This window comes from Chaetodon trifascialis, chromosome 12 (genome assembly GCF_039877785.1).
Source record: "Chaetodon trifascialis isolate fChaTrf1 chromosome 12, fChaTrf1.hap1, whole genome shotgun sequence".
NCBI classification, from domain to species: domain Eukaryota; kingdom Metazoa; phylum Chordata; class Actinopteri; order Chaetodontiformes; family Chaetodontidae; genus Chaetodon; species Chaetodon trifascialis.
In genome coordinates this window covers 26,221,863-26,237,850 of record NC_092067.1, presented here as the reverse complement: position 1 = coordinate 26,237,850, position 15,988 = coordinate 26,221,863, and the positions used below count along the sequence as shown (strand labels likewise).

The following is a 15,988-nucleotide window of genomic DNA, read 5'->3' as shown; positions in this document are numbered from 1 at the left end:
AACAAAGGCCAATGACGCTGTCAGAAGACTAACATCGGATTGTACCATCATGATAAGGTCACAGTCCTCTCCAGCATCAGCATCAGCATCAGCGTCTTCACAGGATGCTGTAATTGCAAGACCTGGTAATTATTTTTGCTTTGGTTTAAGGTCAAAAATGGATTAATTATGACTCTCACTTAAACAATCTCTTTATGTTTCTCAGGAAGCAAACTGTGGTGTCATGTAGATGACACAGTGAAGGAGACCAGAGAAACCACAGCGTGACTGCTGATGCCACCACAGAAGTCCAGAGATTTTTGGCCGAACCAAACATTCCCAGGACGGAGGACCCCCTTCAGTACTGGGAGAGGCAACGAACCATTTATCCCAATTTGTACAAACTTGCTGTGGAGTTCTTGTGCACCCCTGCCTCATCTGTGCCCTGTGAAAGTTTTCTCCAAAGCAGGAGAAGTTTGTAAAAGGAGGAATCGTCTGAATCGCAGCACAGTGGAACAGATTTAGTTTCTAAACAAAAAATCTTTAAGCACATTCACTGTTAAAACACTGCAAAAGCTTTAAAACAATTGTTCCCGTCATCACGTTATTCAAGCGTTTACAAAATGATTTACTGATAAACATTTGACAAGCAATATTCGATTCCATTGTATTGTCATGTTAGCTACCATAATACAGTAAACAAAAATCTAACTTTTATTTATTTGAATGAATACATAAACGTCACATGAAATGCATTAAGATGAACTGATTTATTTTACTTGACAGTCATTCCCATGGCTGCACTGTTGCAGCACAGTCTTGACTTTATTACAAATAGATAAAATCACCTATAATATATCTATAATATATCTGGCTGTTTTACAGTCTTTGACCAGCAGGGGGGTTTGTGTGCACATGAAGCCTCCAGAAATGAACCTTTCGGTGAACCATTTGGCTGGAAGGCTTCAAGAAGCTTCAAGAAGCTTCATCTGGCCATCACTAGCTTCGTGCAGTGGACAGTGGGTAATTTACAGCCAGATCAAGGATTTCACTACAAACAGGGACATCAGATTTTAACTGGGCTCAAGCTTCACGCTGTGGTCGCGTTGTGTTTTCCAGCTAATAAGTTTGTTTTGGTTTTGCCACCACCATCATCCACCCAAGCAGTGTCAGCAGAGACAAGGCCAGTGATTGTAAGTAAGCGCAGTGGAGCGTTCAGCAGCTAAAGAGCCAGATAATGCTGTCAGGAGATGGTGGAGACCAAAAACAGAGCTGCTAGCTGTAAAAACAGGCGATCTTTGGCTAACATGTTAGCCATTTAAAATGTTGCAGAATTTTCAGCTTGTTGCGAAGGTGGGAAGAAGAATCAGTGCAGCTTTAAGATGAGGTGTCCTGCACAGCTTAACCTGCACTTTGTCTTAACTTTTAAGTCTAGATTTTGCGTTAACGTTATGAAGGGAGCAGGCGGATGTCTTCACCCTCTCACATACAGAAGCACCGTACTGTATCTGCAGGCCTGTTTACAGTATGAGGCCGTGAGCTTCAGAGCTCACATCTCTCCTCATCTGTGTGCTTTGTCTAATCATCCATTTCTGCCTCACTAACCTCTTGTTCTCCTCTCTGATGAGACTCCTTACCCTGGGGCTATTTTTCTCCCATCCTCTCTCTAAGAGAATAAGGAATTCCAGTGGCAGAAGCAATCAGTGAGCTCCACTTCAACCAGTCCCCAGCTGAATTCGCTGTCAAATTAAAAGTGATTTGTTCTCCTTCTTTCAGCACTCTGTTGCATATTTTCTTATACCCACTTCCCTTTCTTCTAGTCTCTCTCCTGCTTCCCATCTCTCACTAGCTTCGCTCTGATCAACTCCACATTAGTTTTTCTTCTTCTCTCCCCATTTTGCCCTCCTCTCCATTCTCGCACCACCTTTTCTCCTCTCTCTTCTTGCCTGTTTTATGTTGCTGTCAGACCCATTTCTTCAGGGCCGGCCTGCTGCTGTTAATTTTGGACATTGTGCCTTCTAACTTTAGAAAGTGCTCTGTGTGCATTTTGTGTGAATGGAGTATCCTTTTTCACCTGGGTTTTCAGACCGGGGTTTGTTTCTTTTGCTCCAGTATGCAGAGTGGGTGAAAAGCATGACTGCTGGAAGTAACACATTATCTTTTCATTAGCAGACAATCCAGAAAGATACGCACCTGACAGCTGTATGCAGATGAAGACAGGGCTTCAAAGCAACAGATGCTGCTCCTCCATCTCCAGATAGTGATAAAAAGAGAGATCTTTAACATACAGGACTCCAGGAGAATTACTCCAAGGCTGTAGTCATCACACTGTAATTATATCAATTATAAACCGATATAAATTGTGAGGTGTCATCGCCATTTAAAAAACTCTTAAATTACAATGTGAAAGGTGTTTCGTGGTGATGAACCAACAGATAGTAAGCACCCAGATCTGCTTGATAGTGAGTTTTCTGTTACTGTTTTCGACCACAGCAGGCTGCTCTCTCCAGCGAAAATGCTGCAAAAACACTCCATACACAGTTGCTAGAGACTGAAAACTGAGCTGAAAGACAGTTAGTGTTGGACTTCCATTGATCAGGTGGCCAGAAACTCGACTCCAAATGAGTCATGTTACTCTGTGCCTGCTGGACGTGTGAATAAGCAACTGTTAGCTAACAAATTCACCAAATCATCTCGTAAAGTGATAGTTTCAGTTCCTGCTGCTTCCACGTAGCCATTAAAATAAAATTCAGTTAAATTGAAAAAATAATTAAAAATCAGTTATCGTAGGTTTAAAACAATTGTAAACCCACATGATTCAATGGTTTGTGGACTACCATTCTGGATTTTTGCGCATTGCCGCGCTCTGAAGCACGCCCTGCTTCATCACCTGTTTTGCTCTGAATGGGACCATAACTTCCAAACTGAACATTATGCTGTTATGAAAATGTTTACTGTGCTAATACATCAAACGAGAAGTAGGATAATCTTCTTCGTAAGCTTACATACAGCAGGGCTGTGCAGTGCGACAATTTCCATCGCATTTGCTACTAAAAGTCCTTCTGTGCGAAGAGAAACATGCATCCACGAGCAGTGCGACGGTGTTGCGATGGTATCATGTCTAAAGAAATAGAGGGGAAAACTGGGCTATATTACTGTCTCTTGTCCAATTGGTCAGTTGTTGGAACAATGCTTCATGGGAGTTGTACTTCTAAGTGTGTACTGTCCTCAATCTGAATACAAAAGAACTACGTTTCTGGGTAAACGTTCCCGCCCTCGCTGATCTGTACCGGGAAACCACGACTTTGGACCCTAACCCTAACCCTTTTTGTGACAAACCAACTGCAACAACTAAGAATAACAAGAAGACTCGAGCAAAATGAAGAGGTATTTTTCTGTAGTTTCTACCTCGGTAGGTCACGACAACGAGGATAAAAGACGCGACACCAGTGCTAGCACCTAAAAAAGTAAGCGTACAGCCCTGATACAGACTTCTTTTTGCAGTTGCCCCCTGCTGGCCATGAGAAAGATTGCAGGTTTAAGGCACCTGTTCTTACAAATGGTTTGGAAAATGCTAATTTTTAACATGTTATATTTGCCAGTTGTGAAAGTACTACATATGCGGCGCAGTAGAAGCAGTTTTCATTAATATCTGGTGCTCAGAGTCCTCTTTGTGTGCACTCTTTCTACGTATGGCTGCTGGAGTTACAGTGAGCATACTGGTGTTTGCTCTCAGAGCTGTACTCAGCAGCCGTCTGAGAACATGCCAGATATGATCTCACTTGTAGCGTACTAGCTGTACTTTCATGTGACCTCCAGGGACCACAGACCATGTTATCAAAGACGACACAACGCAGGGATCTTAACAGAAAAAAAAAGGAGATAGTTTATTTGAAATGTACAAAAGCTATATACACACACTCACATGAACCCACGCACACTGAGCATAGTAAAAGGGAATAGTAGCATACACGCAAACATTTCAAAGGCTACTAGAAATTCAGCAAACATAATAAAACTGAGGAATCTGCAGGGCCGGTTCACCAGTCCTGTCCGAAACAGGATTTCATTATCAAAGTCTGTGTCCCTTCCTGGACTCTCTGCAGTTCATCCAGAGCCCAGGGGTGCAGCGAAGGGGGTGGTGTGAATGTGTTAATTAGGACTGGATCTCTACTGAGAACACACAGAGGTACTTGTATATTCTTTTAGAGAATGCTCCTCATCAGACACAGGGGTTCATGTGCCCTGATAGATAACACAGAGGCACATCCTTGTCCTTTTCAATCATTTACCCTTGTGAGATGGGACCATGGAGAGTTAATGCTTCTGATCCAGAGGGCAAAGAAGGAAATCAGATTTTACAGTGCCATCCCCAAGAGCTCAGACCGTGATCAAAAAGCACTTAATATCTGTGGATCATAATGTTGTACAACCACGTGTTTAAACTAGGGCTGTCAAATTCTTAATTCTGTAAATTACAATTAATTAGTCATACATGTCTGGTTGAACGGTATTAAATGCATATGAAAATTCACGAACGTTCGTAGAAAAATTCACTTTCACTGTTCAATGTAAGGATGTTTTTCTCAGATTCACGAATAACCTTCATTCCAAAATCCAGGTGTAATTGAAAGCAGTACAAAACAAGATGTGCACAGGACATGCTGCTACAATAGCACTTCTTTCTTTATACTGCCAGATAGTTGAAGTATAGTGAGTACATATACTGTATAAACTACAATAGCAGTTCATGTTTTTTTCACCACTGGCATGTATCAGTTTCTACATGCATTGCGTGTTGTTGGGCTCGGACTATGTTGAGTGAACATAGTGAAGTGAAAGGCTAAAGTCGATGCAAGTTATTTGCCTGCAAAAACTGACATACATTGCTGTGTCCGTCCTTCTGAGCCACGTGATGGATTTGTAGACATTTAATTAATAGCAGGTGTTCGTATGTTACTGTACCTTTGACAGCCCCAGTTTAAACATCAAAACTCTAAAGCATAACTTAAAGCAAGTACCATACAGTATAATCTATACACATAAAGGTCTTCATGAAAAAATATTATCTGTTATCTACATATCTTTTCCATTTCCTGGTAACTGTTTTCATGTTGTACTCAGATGCTCAACCTTGGATGTCCTCTGCAAGGTATGATGTGAACTGTTTTCAGTGCACCACTTTGTAAAGGGCTGTTAGACCAGCAAATACTGAATGGCAATTGTTTGTAGATGCATTTATATACCCTGGGTTATCATATATTTGTAGGTAAAATGTATGGCTTTTTAACAAATAATGAAAATTGTCCTTGACCCTAGATATACTTACTATTAAAATTTTAATGTAGCATATTATAATCTGAAGCAAATATTACAAGATAAGCATATTCCTATGGGCAATGAAGAAAGAAATGTATGAAATAGCCAGTTTTGCATTGTTCAATCAGTGCTTTCTTGTGTAGTCCATATATTCCTGATGTAGAAATGATCAAGACTGGATGGATGATACGATGTTTGATTGCTCTCAGCTTATCATGTTGAGGAACTTGCTTTCTTCAGCCAAGGCTGTGAGCATAGAGTTCATGTCACCGATGGCCATATTGCCAATCCCTGCCGGTACAGATGCGAGGGTGACAGAGTTGCGGGGGGTGGTGAGACGTGAGGAATTCTGGGAGAGGCTCTGCAGAAGGCCAGGACTCAGGGTGCCTGACATTAGGCTGGAGTGGTCCCCATCATCTAGCATTGTGTCAAAGTCGATCTGGGCATGCTCCGGACCACCAGATCCACCAGTAGAAGAATCCGCCGTACTGCTGGAGACCAGGTTGACTCCTGGTGAGGCCATGTTGGCTGCAGCAGTGGTGTTGCTGGGAGGAGCCTGGCTAGCACAGGGGGACATAGGGGCATCAAAGGTGACAGAAGTTGGTTCAAACATTTGAACCTGACCTGTGTAGAACACAGCAGAGTTCGGATTTTCAGAGTTGCTATTGTGGGCTGCTGACCCACTGGGCCTCTTTGGGCTCGCCTCTGAGGTGTCAGTACCACGACTGGGGCTCAAATCAGAAGACTTGGGTATTCGACTCGGTTGCATCATGCTAGACCCTGTGTATTGTCTGGCAATGGACTTGGGTTCTGTGGGAGGCCTGGGTTGTAACATTCCTCTGAGCCCGTTATGAATATTGTGCTGCTGCTGCTGCTGCTGCTGCTGCTGGGAAAGAACGCTGTAATTTTGTGGCGGGTCCACTTGGTTCACATGAGAATACCCATCAGCCTGTGTCCTTACTCTGTGACTTTGCAGTTCTGGTTCTGCCATAATGTTCCGGGTTGGTCTCACACTAGTGCTCCCGGATATAGAATTTGGGATTGCCTCTTGACCAAACCCTTGCTGAGGACTCATTTGCTCACTAAAGTTCACATTGTTGCACTGCTTCTGTTGCTGTTGCTGATGCTGCTGGTGGGAGATGTTCATCAGCCTCTGGCTGTTGTGGTTCACATACCCCTGCATAGACATATTCTGACTCATAGGCACTACCTGCTGGTTGCTGCCCAGGCCCTGACCTTGTCCCTGCAAGGAACCAAAGTTGTGCCTCTGCTGAACAACAGCTAGATTCCCTCTGAAAGGGTTCTGCTGTTGTTTGGAAAGCTTGGTTGTGGTGTCCACAGTCCCTGAGCTCACCTCGTTCCACTGCACTGGCATGTTGTTCTTGCACATGTTGTCCGACGGTGGTGAGAAGGGTTGCTGGGAGCCACCAGGACCCATCTGGCAGGTCTGCATGTCCTGACCAGATTGAGTCATTGTGCCATCCACCATGGCCATCCTCCTCTGTGCATAAAATGATGCCGGTGGGCCCATGCCTGTCTGGTAGCCCTGAGTCTGATTGTTGGAATGGTAGTCCACTTGCCCCAAGTTGTGACTTGAGGGACCAGAATTCTGGGACCTGAGGTACTGTACCACATCATCAGGAAGCACCATATCATCCTCCCCACTCTGTTCCCCCCCAATCATCATCCCATCTACTGCCATGTTCTCCATAGCTACATTCTCAGAAATGCTAGGTGGTCTGGGGGCAAATGGGTAGCGTTGTAGGCTGCCATCAGAGCGAGTGTATCCCTGCATAGCCAGTGCCTGGTGGCGTTCAGCTGCTGGACCATTCATGGGATTCATGCTGTTCATGCTGTTATAGCGTTGAACCCTTGGAAAGGAGAGAGGGTCCAGTGAGGGACGACGCACTGGATCACTGGCACGACGGGGAAGGTTGGCTGGTACCTCATGGGGCATCATGCTCTGTGTGCCATATCCAATATCACTGCATCGCCGAGGCACAGCTCCAGAAGGTGGCTGGTGGAATGGGTGGGACGAGCCTTCCTGGGAGTCACTGTAGAGTGCCATGCGGGTCCTCAGGCTCATTCGATCCATATTGGGGAGTGGAGTAGGTGGAGCTCCACCGATGGCAGCAGCGTATTTTGCCTTGAGTCGATAATGCTGAGCTGGTGTCAGACTAAGGAGGCTTGGGAGACCTCCTCCCCCTCCTCCACTGACACCACCACCTCCACACTGGCTGGCCTCGCTGGAGCGACGAGACAGATCAGTGGAGATTGGGTCATAGGAGTCAGCAGAACTGATATTGTTGTGCCGGTTAGCACCAAACTGGGACGTCTCACTCGAGCGGCGGCTGGAATAGCAGGGTGAAATACCAGAGGAGCGCCGACTCATGGTGTAAGCTGAGCTGATGGTGCTGGTGGTGCTGTCACGGCGCTCATTCAGCTGGTTCAGCAGTGTGACTTCACATGAAGACGGGTCACCCATTCGTTGGCCAGGATACAAACTGCTCAAGTTGCTCATCACGTTGGAGTTCTCCAGCAGGGAACCTGGCAGATGCATGGGACATTATTACATAACGATACCAAGAAGTTTACAGTATTAACAGTCAGAGAATGAGCATCACTGTCTCTGCTTGTTTTAATCTACAAATAATGCCATTCAGCTCTTTCAACACACACTAAGGGATTTCTTCAACCTGTCGCACTTACCAACTGCAGGTATGGGAGGCAGCTTCATGTTGTTGCGTTGGCCCTGCAGTGGCTGTGGTGCAGAGCTGACCCAGGGGCAGGAGTCCCTCACTGTTTTCAGCCTTTCTTTTTTGATGTTCTCCAGCTTGATGGTGACGGCGCCACCATGACTCACGGCTTTCCTCAACTGAAGCCCCACCCCAGCCTGCTGTCCCCCAGCAGGAACAGTGGAGTCAACCATGGGGCACTCATCCTGTGCACTGAGGTCCCCGAAGCTGCCCCCGCTGTGCATGGCCATCTCTACCCCACTGTCGTTGTTGTTGGCGCTGCTGAGAGGCGACGGCTCACTGCTGCATGATGAGTGGCCACCAGGACTGGACTGATATGTCTGGAGGAGGAGAGCAGGGAGGAACTTAATGTAAGTGTAATGAATCAAAGCATAAAAGCTTTATTATAAATGATAGCGGTACAGTTTTCCACTAATTAATACATATTCTGCGAAACTGGCAAAAATGGTGGAAAGAATAAGTGAAATTTATCAACAGAAATGAATATAATAAAATAATAAAAGCTGTCGTCTCAGTTCAGAGGACTACATTATGCATTCTTCAATATTAAATAATTACCACAGTTAAATAATTCTGATTGTGATGGTGTTTTGTAAAAACTAATGCAGGCCTATAGTTCCATAATTATTAATTATAGATGAGTTTGATTTATTTACAACAAGAAAACAAGTAGATAATAGATGAGTTCTGTGAGCAACAATCCAGCTCAGCGGCGACAGTAATTTAAACTGGCCTAAAATGAACTAAAGTCTTGATCACAGCTTGATGCTGGCACTGTTTGTTCAGCACACATGCTAAAACAGCCCCAGCCTTTGAATATTAATGCGACAATCACTTTTATCATCGGCCGACAGCACAGGCTACTGCCAGTGATCTTGTGGACAGAAATATCCTGTTAAACATTAGTGTGTGTGTGTGTGTGTGCATCCCGTCTAGGAAGGAGCGTCCTAAAGTTGCAAAAATGGATAACCATGCAAGAAGGACATTTTACATCATGCAAAAATGCAACGATGCAGCATGAAACACGAGGACACATTCGCACATCTCCCATGCTGAGTGGCAAGAAGGCACAGAGACAGTTTGAGTGCTCACCTCAGTGAAGTCTGTCCATTAGGAAGGTTAACTTGAGAGAAGCAAGTTCAAGCAACAACCAGAGAGGTGAGTTAGGGAGGATGCAGGCAGTACCAGGAGTAAACATTTAACCTCAGAGCAATGTTAGTAAAGTGGAAAACAGCAAGAAAATTAGTGTCTTTTCCTCTTTGTTGTGTCCTAAACATGTAAAGCCATGCAGTTACATTAACCTTACATATTAACAAGGGGCACTGATAAGTGCTGAAAATGGTTAATTTCCTTCAAGATGCACTCAGTCAAACCACAGTCTCCTGAATGCAAATCTTTAATGAAATATAAAAAGGTGTGTGTGTAGAATTTTTGATTTTCATGATCAGGACCAACCATAGAGTTCTCGGTCTTGATAGATTTGACTTGTAGGCAGTCCTCCACTCCTCTAGAGGTGCTGTTGGCCTCGATCTTGCCGTCCACGCCTTTAGCGCTCAGCTTGGAATTCGCCTCGTTCTCGCTGCCTTTGGGCGGCTGCAGCCTCGGAGGTGCGTCGCCTCGTTGTTTCTTGGTGACGTGGGCTTCGGGTCCGTGGACTGTCTTAACATGCTTCCTGAGAGAGCTGGGGTCCGTGTAGCGCTTGGTACAGCCCGGGATCTTACACACATATGGTTTCTGCAAAGAGGGAGTTTAAGTCCATCTGAAATGAAGTTGCATTTTTTTGTCTGCTCCAGCATAAACAAATCATTTATCTGCGTTCTCCTGAATCCAATCTTCATACAAAAGGAGAAAGTACATTTTAATAGCCTTTGGTTTCAGGCTGGCACCCCCAGCTTTATATAATTTGACTGTTCCGGCATCAGTCGATGCAGATGGGGACTTTATCTTGATACAGCGCATCAAATCTTGCATGAAACAGAGCAGACGGTCACAGAGTCTGAACAACAAGCCACATTAGCCTCTGTGCTAAGGAAGTCTCCTTTTCTAACTTCCAAACATGAACACGTCTTAGCTTGTTGGACAAACAAACGTTCACTGGGGAAAAGTGCACCGCTAATATCAGTTTACAGGCTAGATAGCTAATTAGCTGCTCAGCTGCAGCCCATTAAACAGCCTGTAAACATACTTGCAAATGTTGACTGAAGTCCAGGTAGATGCGTTAGGTGGTCCTTACTCTTCAGCACCGCCAACACGGTCTACACGTCATGAAGGCTACAGAGCGGGTGTGCATACTGTGTCACATCCACACGCGTGGACAGAATCACGTGTACGTGCCACTCAAGTACAAATCTGTTCATGAGGCCTAGCGTAACAATTACATTTCAGAGTAAACTAAACACTCTGCTGACGGAGGCTCAGATGCACGAAACCCCACTGAGCGAGTCGGCTGATCGATGTGTGTGTGTGTGTGTGTGTGTGTGTGTGTGTGTGTGTGTGTGTGTGTGTGTGTGTGTGTGTGTGTGTGTGTGTGTGTGTGTGTGTGTGTGTGTGTGTGAACATACCTCATTAGAGTGTGTGCGGTTCTGGTGCTTGGCCCGGTCTGAGGCGTTGGAGAAGGCCTTGTTGCAGCCTTCATGTTCACACACATAGGGCTTCTCCCCGGTGTGGGACCTGAGGTGGGTCTTGAGGTTCTCCAGGCGAGAGTAGGCTTTTGAACAGCCCTCAAACTGCAGAGAGAGAGAGAGAGAGACAGACAGACAGTGAGACAGACAGACAGACAGACAGACAGACAGTGAGACAGTGAGACAGACAGACAGACAGTGAGACAGACAGACAGACAGACAGACAGACAGACAGACAGTGAGACAGTGAGACAGACAGACAGACAGACAGTGAGACAGACAGACAGACAGTGAGACAGACAGACAGTGAGACAGACAGACAGACAGACAGACAGACAGACAGACAGACAGACAGTGAGACAGACAGACAGACAGACAGACAGTGAGACAGACAGTGAGACAGACAGACAGTGAGACAGACAGACAGACAGACAGACAGACAGACAGACAGTGAGACAGTGAGACAGACAGACAGACAGACAGACAGACAGACAGACAGACAGACAGACAGTGAGACAGACAGACAGACAGACAGACAGACAGACAGACAGACAGTGAGACAGTGAGACAGACAGACAGTGAGACAGACAGACAGACAGACAGACAGACAGACAGACAGACAGACAGACAGTGAGACAGACAGACAGACAGACAGTGAGACAGACAGACAGACAGTGAGACAGACAGACAGACAGACAGACAGACAGACAGACAGACAGACAGTGAGACAGACAGACAGACAGACAGTGAGACAGACAGTGAGACAGACAGACAGTGAGACAGACAGACAGACAGACAGACAGACAGACAGACAGACAGACAGTGAGACAGACAGACAGACAGACAGACAGTGAGACAGACAGACAGTGAGTGAGACAGACAGACAGACAGACAGAGACAGTGAGACCGACTGCCTGAGTGCTCTGTTGTTTCGTCGGCAGCTGGGCGACAAAAAAAAGCTCCGTGTGTTTCAGTTTTTAAATGTAATCCACGCTTGGACCGGTGCCCACCGACTGTGGCGCGCCACACAAAAGCAAAGCAGTGCTACACTTTGGTAAAAAGGGCTATTATGTGAAATATCTAAACTAAGTGTGAGGTGCGGTGGAGCTCTTTGTCTGCTGTGCTTTGTTGAGACAAAGAAAAGTCTGTGTTTAGCCTTTGTATTCACTTGTACTGTACAAGCTATAATTTAGTATTCCTTCTGAGCAGTCATTGTGAATGTAATTGGCTTTGAAATGAAAAGAGAATCAAATTAGACTTGCTCAGGAATTGGATACAGAAGTCAGAAGATTCTCCCTTAAAAGAGGAGACTGAAGGGGAGTGTTATGAGCAGATGCATGTGGGATTTGTGCAGAGAATATACAGCGTTAATAAGGACCCATGGCCCTCTGCTTGTCTGCAGATTTTAATTACACACCCACGCTGTCAATCAGCTTTCTTAACTCTCTCTTTCACAAGTCATCTGTTTTAATGCATTCACAAGAGCCTGTGAGCAAGCTTTGAAGCCAAGCAAACAGGCCCTCAATTTGATCTTCACACAGCAAATGAAGGCTTCAATAAAACCCGCATGATTTATCAACATGGAAAATATCACTGATGCTCAGCACAAAGAAAATCACACGGACCTGTTTTTAATCAAAGGGAAGAGATGGAGGATCGACACTGATTGGCTGAGGAGCATCCCAGTTCTAGTTCCAGTGGTTGGTTAACTGTTAACCCTTAATGCACGGCTGTTTTCCAGACACTCAAACACGGCTTGCAGTCTTTTGGTGCTTCTGTCCCAACTTGTTTGAAACTGCTTTAAAATTCAGAATAAGCAAAAATCATTGAAGATGATGGAGCGCGTGTGAAGCTGTGTTATATCTGATATCAGCTTGGACTCTGAGACTTCAGAATAAAAGGCCTGTCCTACAAACTGGTGGCATTTGAAAGACATGGACATACACGCAGGGAGGTTCAGTTGCATTATGGGAAATGTAGGATTGGTGTTTTGGACCATTCCTGCTGAAAATCAGTCTCTCTTAACTCCCCCACCTTCAGTGAAAAGCAAAACTAAATCCGCCTTTACCTGCAGACGCCCGTCAGCCAATCAGTGAGTCACATGAGCCTCTGCTCAGTGGACGGTTAGCGCCTGACAGCGATGCAGGTTCTTACTGTGCATTTATGCGGCTTCTCCCCGGTGTGACGCCTCATGTGGACCACCAGCATGTACTGAGCCTTGAAGGGCTTCTGCTCCCGCGAACACTCCTCCCAGCGACACACAAACTCCTTCTTCTCGCCGTGGATGTGGTCGTTGTTGATGTGCTGAGGAGACAATTCAAGTCAATCACCACGATGTATCGCAACACGCGTGAGATGCAGACGACTGGATAAAAGCTAAAATGGAGAGCAGGAACCAAGTGAGTGTGTGTGTCCATGTGTTACTCACGTTGTGGGGAAATAAATCTGTGTACACAGTCACACTGTGGGGATGCAGGTCCCCACAATGTAAATCAGTACATTTCAGGGCGAAGACTGAGGTTAAGGTTATGGTAAGTCTCCAGGAAATGAATGTAAGTCTATGTAATGTCCCCACAAGTGATGGAAACCTAACGTGTGTGTGTGTGTTACTAAAAGCGAGTCAGCAAATTGTTGTCTTTTTCCCACCAGATGCATATGTCCATCCATCCTCACACACACACACACACACACACACACACACACACACACACACACACACACACACACACACACACACACACACACACACACACACACACTCTGAATGACGGTGCCATCCATTATGGCTGACAGTCATTATGCATCTGTCAACAGGAGACAGAAACTATAAAAGCGTTGTCTGTTTGTTCAGGCCGGGTGTGTGTTTGTGTGTCTGTGTGCTTCTCAAGGAAGAGGAACTTCCTCAGATCCCAGTAAAAGTGATCAGGAAGAGCATTTATCTTCTATTCTTCTTACTTCTGATGGGTGGGGGAGTCAGCGGGGACACGGCTTAAACTTTGCATTAGCTAGTTTAGCGATTTCAGATCAATTAAAGTGCAAACCTTCATGAAAAGTCTCGGAGAGAATTCTCTTTGAAACGATGCTGCAAAATTAAACATCTTAGAGTAATTTCAGCATGAATTCCACCTTGTCGTCATGCTTAAAGATTTCTTTTTTTGTGTTAAAATTAATAATTCAAATGAAAACTCAGATGACTTACGCTGCAGACAAAGACACGGTGCGCACACACACTGTCTCTGGACAGACACACTTACAAACTCTCGTGCACCACATGCAAATATCCACACACCCAGAGGAACCACTTCATTTCCTGAGGACATCCAGGCCCACAACGCTCCACTTATGTGGCCGCTTCTCCACCAGCGAAAAAGCTCAGCGGTTGGCGATTCTGCTGAGATCTATTTTGGGTGAAAGTGGAGGGATGGAAACGAGCGGAGGCCTCTATTTTCAGGTCACACACTGCTGTGAATCCAGAGCTTGAAACAGGATTACTCTGGTGAAGCAGAGGCCGGAAAAAGCCACAGGTGTGCGAGTTTTTTTGGCTGATATTAAAAGAAACCTGGATGTGCTGTCTGGAGTTTTTACAGAGAAAATGACTTTTACGCGCCTGTATTTTTTTATAAAGTTGATAGAAAGCAGAGACCCTCGTTCCTGTGAGGATTTCAGAATGTGTTGGCCTCACATTGTCTGTCCACACCCGAGGTCAAACCAGCGATCCTCTGCGAGCCTGCTCGCTAATCCTGGCAGGCTCTCACAGAGTTTGTGGCTTGGGAGCTGGAGTTGGGCAAAAGGTAACTCTGGTCCTGACACGCAGCAGCCCAGCAACCCGTTCACCAGCGCCCGCCATCGTCTCTGGGTACGTGGACCTGACATATGCCCCTCCCACCAGCGCTCTGCTATGGCTGACAGTCAGAAAGTGGAAAACAGGAGGAAAGCGGGTGTGGAGAAGGCGGGGAGCACGAGGTTCCATAACTCCAGAGGTCCTGGCATGACGATGGATTTATGGTCAGCCCTCGGGCTTCGGGGGTTGGGGGTGTTGCTGGGAGTGAGAGGTTAGGGGTCAGGGGTCATTGGGCAGAGGGGATGGGGGGCACAGCTGCAGGGCTTGGGCTTGAATTTGGCGAGAGCCGGCAGGCTCATTAACGTCGCGCGTGTCAGCCCGACAGGAAAGCATCAGTTACTGGACCGCTTTCTGACCAGACTCCATCAGCGAGGGTTTAATGAGCAGCGGAAAAGAAGCTTGAACTTTTCACTTTTTCCACAACAAAACCAAACGTTTGGAACTGACTGTCACTGCAGAGAAGCAGACGAATAACGTGGACGATGATGTAAAAAAGCGTGACCAGGCTGTCGGTCAGTCGCTCTCAGTAACACTCACATGAACGAGTTGGTCCTGGGTGTCGTACTCCTTGCTGCAGCCCTCCCAGTGGCAGTTGGTCTCATAAATGGCCTCGGGCTCCTGTTTGCACTCGTCTTTATCCAGATCCTCACTCAGGTCCAAGATCCCCCCGCCGTGGTCCTGGACAAGGGGACAGCACTTTGTCAGGAGGGGCCAACAAACAGCACAGATGTGTGCATCCAGTGAAGCGTATGAATGACTGCAATAATGCGTCTTTAGCTGAATCTGTGGTCGGTTTGTTAAAGAAGCGTTCTGTCCTGTTCTGCATCCTCTTATCTGCCTCTGATCTCCACGCGTGACAACATGTCTCGTCATTAATTAAAGCTGCTGTTTATTCGCTACCAGTAATCAGTTAGAGCCAAATTAGCAGCTGTGGATAAAGTGGGGAGTGTTTTCCTGCTGTGAGTAGCTGAAGCTGTTGCAGAGAGAGATAAATTACAAAAAAAAAATCTATACAGCTGATGAGGACTTTCTGAAGGTCACTGCAGATCTTAGAAATCAGCGATGACGTTATGTTTGTGTTTATCTTTTCAGGATTTCAGACTAATGTCCACAGTTTTTTTAAATTCTCTTACCTGAGAGGACGGAGAGATGGGCACCGGACCCTCTGCTTCCGTCTTAACCTTTGACCTCTTGTTGGTCAGCGGGTTGACTGTGCTGCTCACTGCTGGGTCTCCACTGGCGTTCTGAAGGACAGAAAGGACAGACACTGGGTATTTAACTGGTCTGATTTCATGAATGAAGGAAGCAGAACGGTGCGTTTTTTAACCATTTAACCTCGCTTTGCCATCCACCGATCCGCCAACCCACTCGCTCATGATCCATCCCAGTGAATCATCCCATTAATCCAAACACATACCAGCCGACGCGTCCGTCCAGTTCATTAAACCACCAGATTCCACGCAGTCACCACA

The 15,988-nt window shown here is 45.9% G+C and overlaps 1 protein-coding gene across 1 annotated transcript in view; it reads right to left on the bottom strand.

The window, feature by feature from the left end:
• Positions 1–3,921: 3,921 nt before the first annotated feature.
• Positions 3,922–15,988, bottom strand: part of gli2a (GLI family zinc finger 2a) — a 58,532-nt gene continuing 46,465 nt past the window's right edge. Inside the window, exons 7-13 of the mRNA XM_070976488.1 lie at positions 15,650–15,760; positions 15,054–15,194; positions 12,830–12,979; positions 10,616–10,780; positions 9,510–9,788; positions 8,008–8,374; positions 3,922–7,845 (exon numbers count right to left, since the gene is read on the bottom strand). Of these exons, the coding sequence (XP_070832589.1) occupies positions 5,504–7,845; positions 8,008–8,374; positions 9,510–9,788; positions 10,616–10,780; positions 12,830–12,979; positions 15,054–15,194; positions 15,650–15,760 (3,555 nt within the window). The 3' untranslated portion in view covers positions 3,922–5,503. The remainder of the gene's footprint in view (positions 7,846–8,007; positions 8,375–9,509; positions 9,789–10,615; positions 10,781–12,829; positions 12,980–15,053; positions 15,195–15,649; positions 15,761–15,988) is intronic.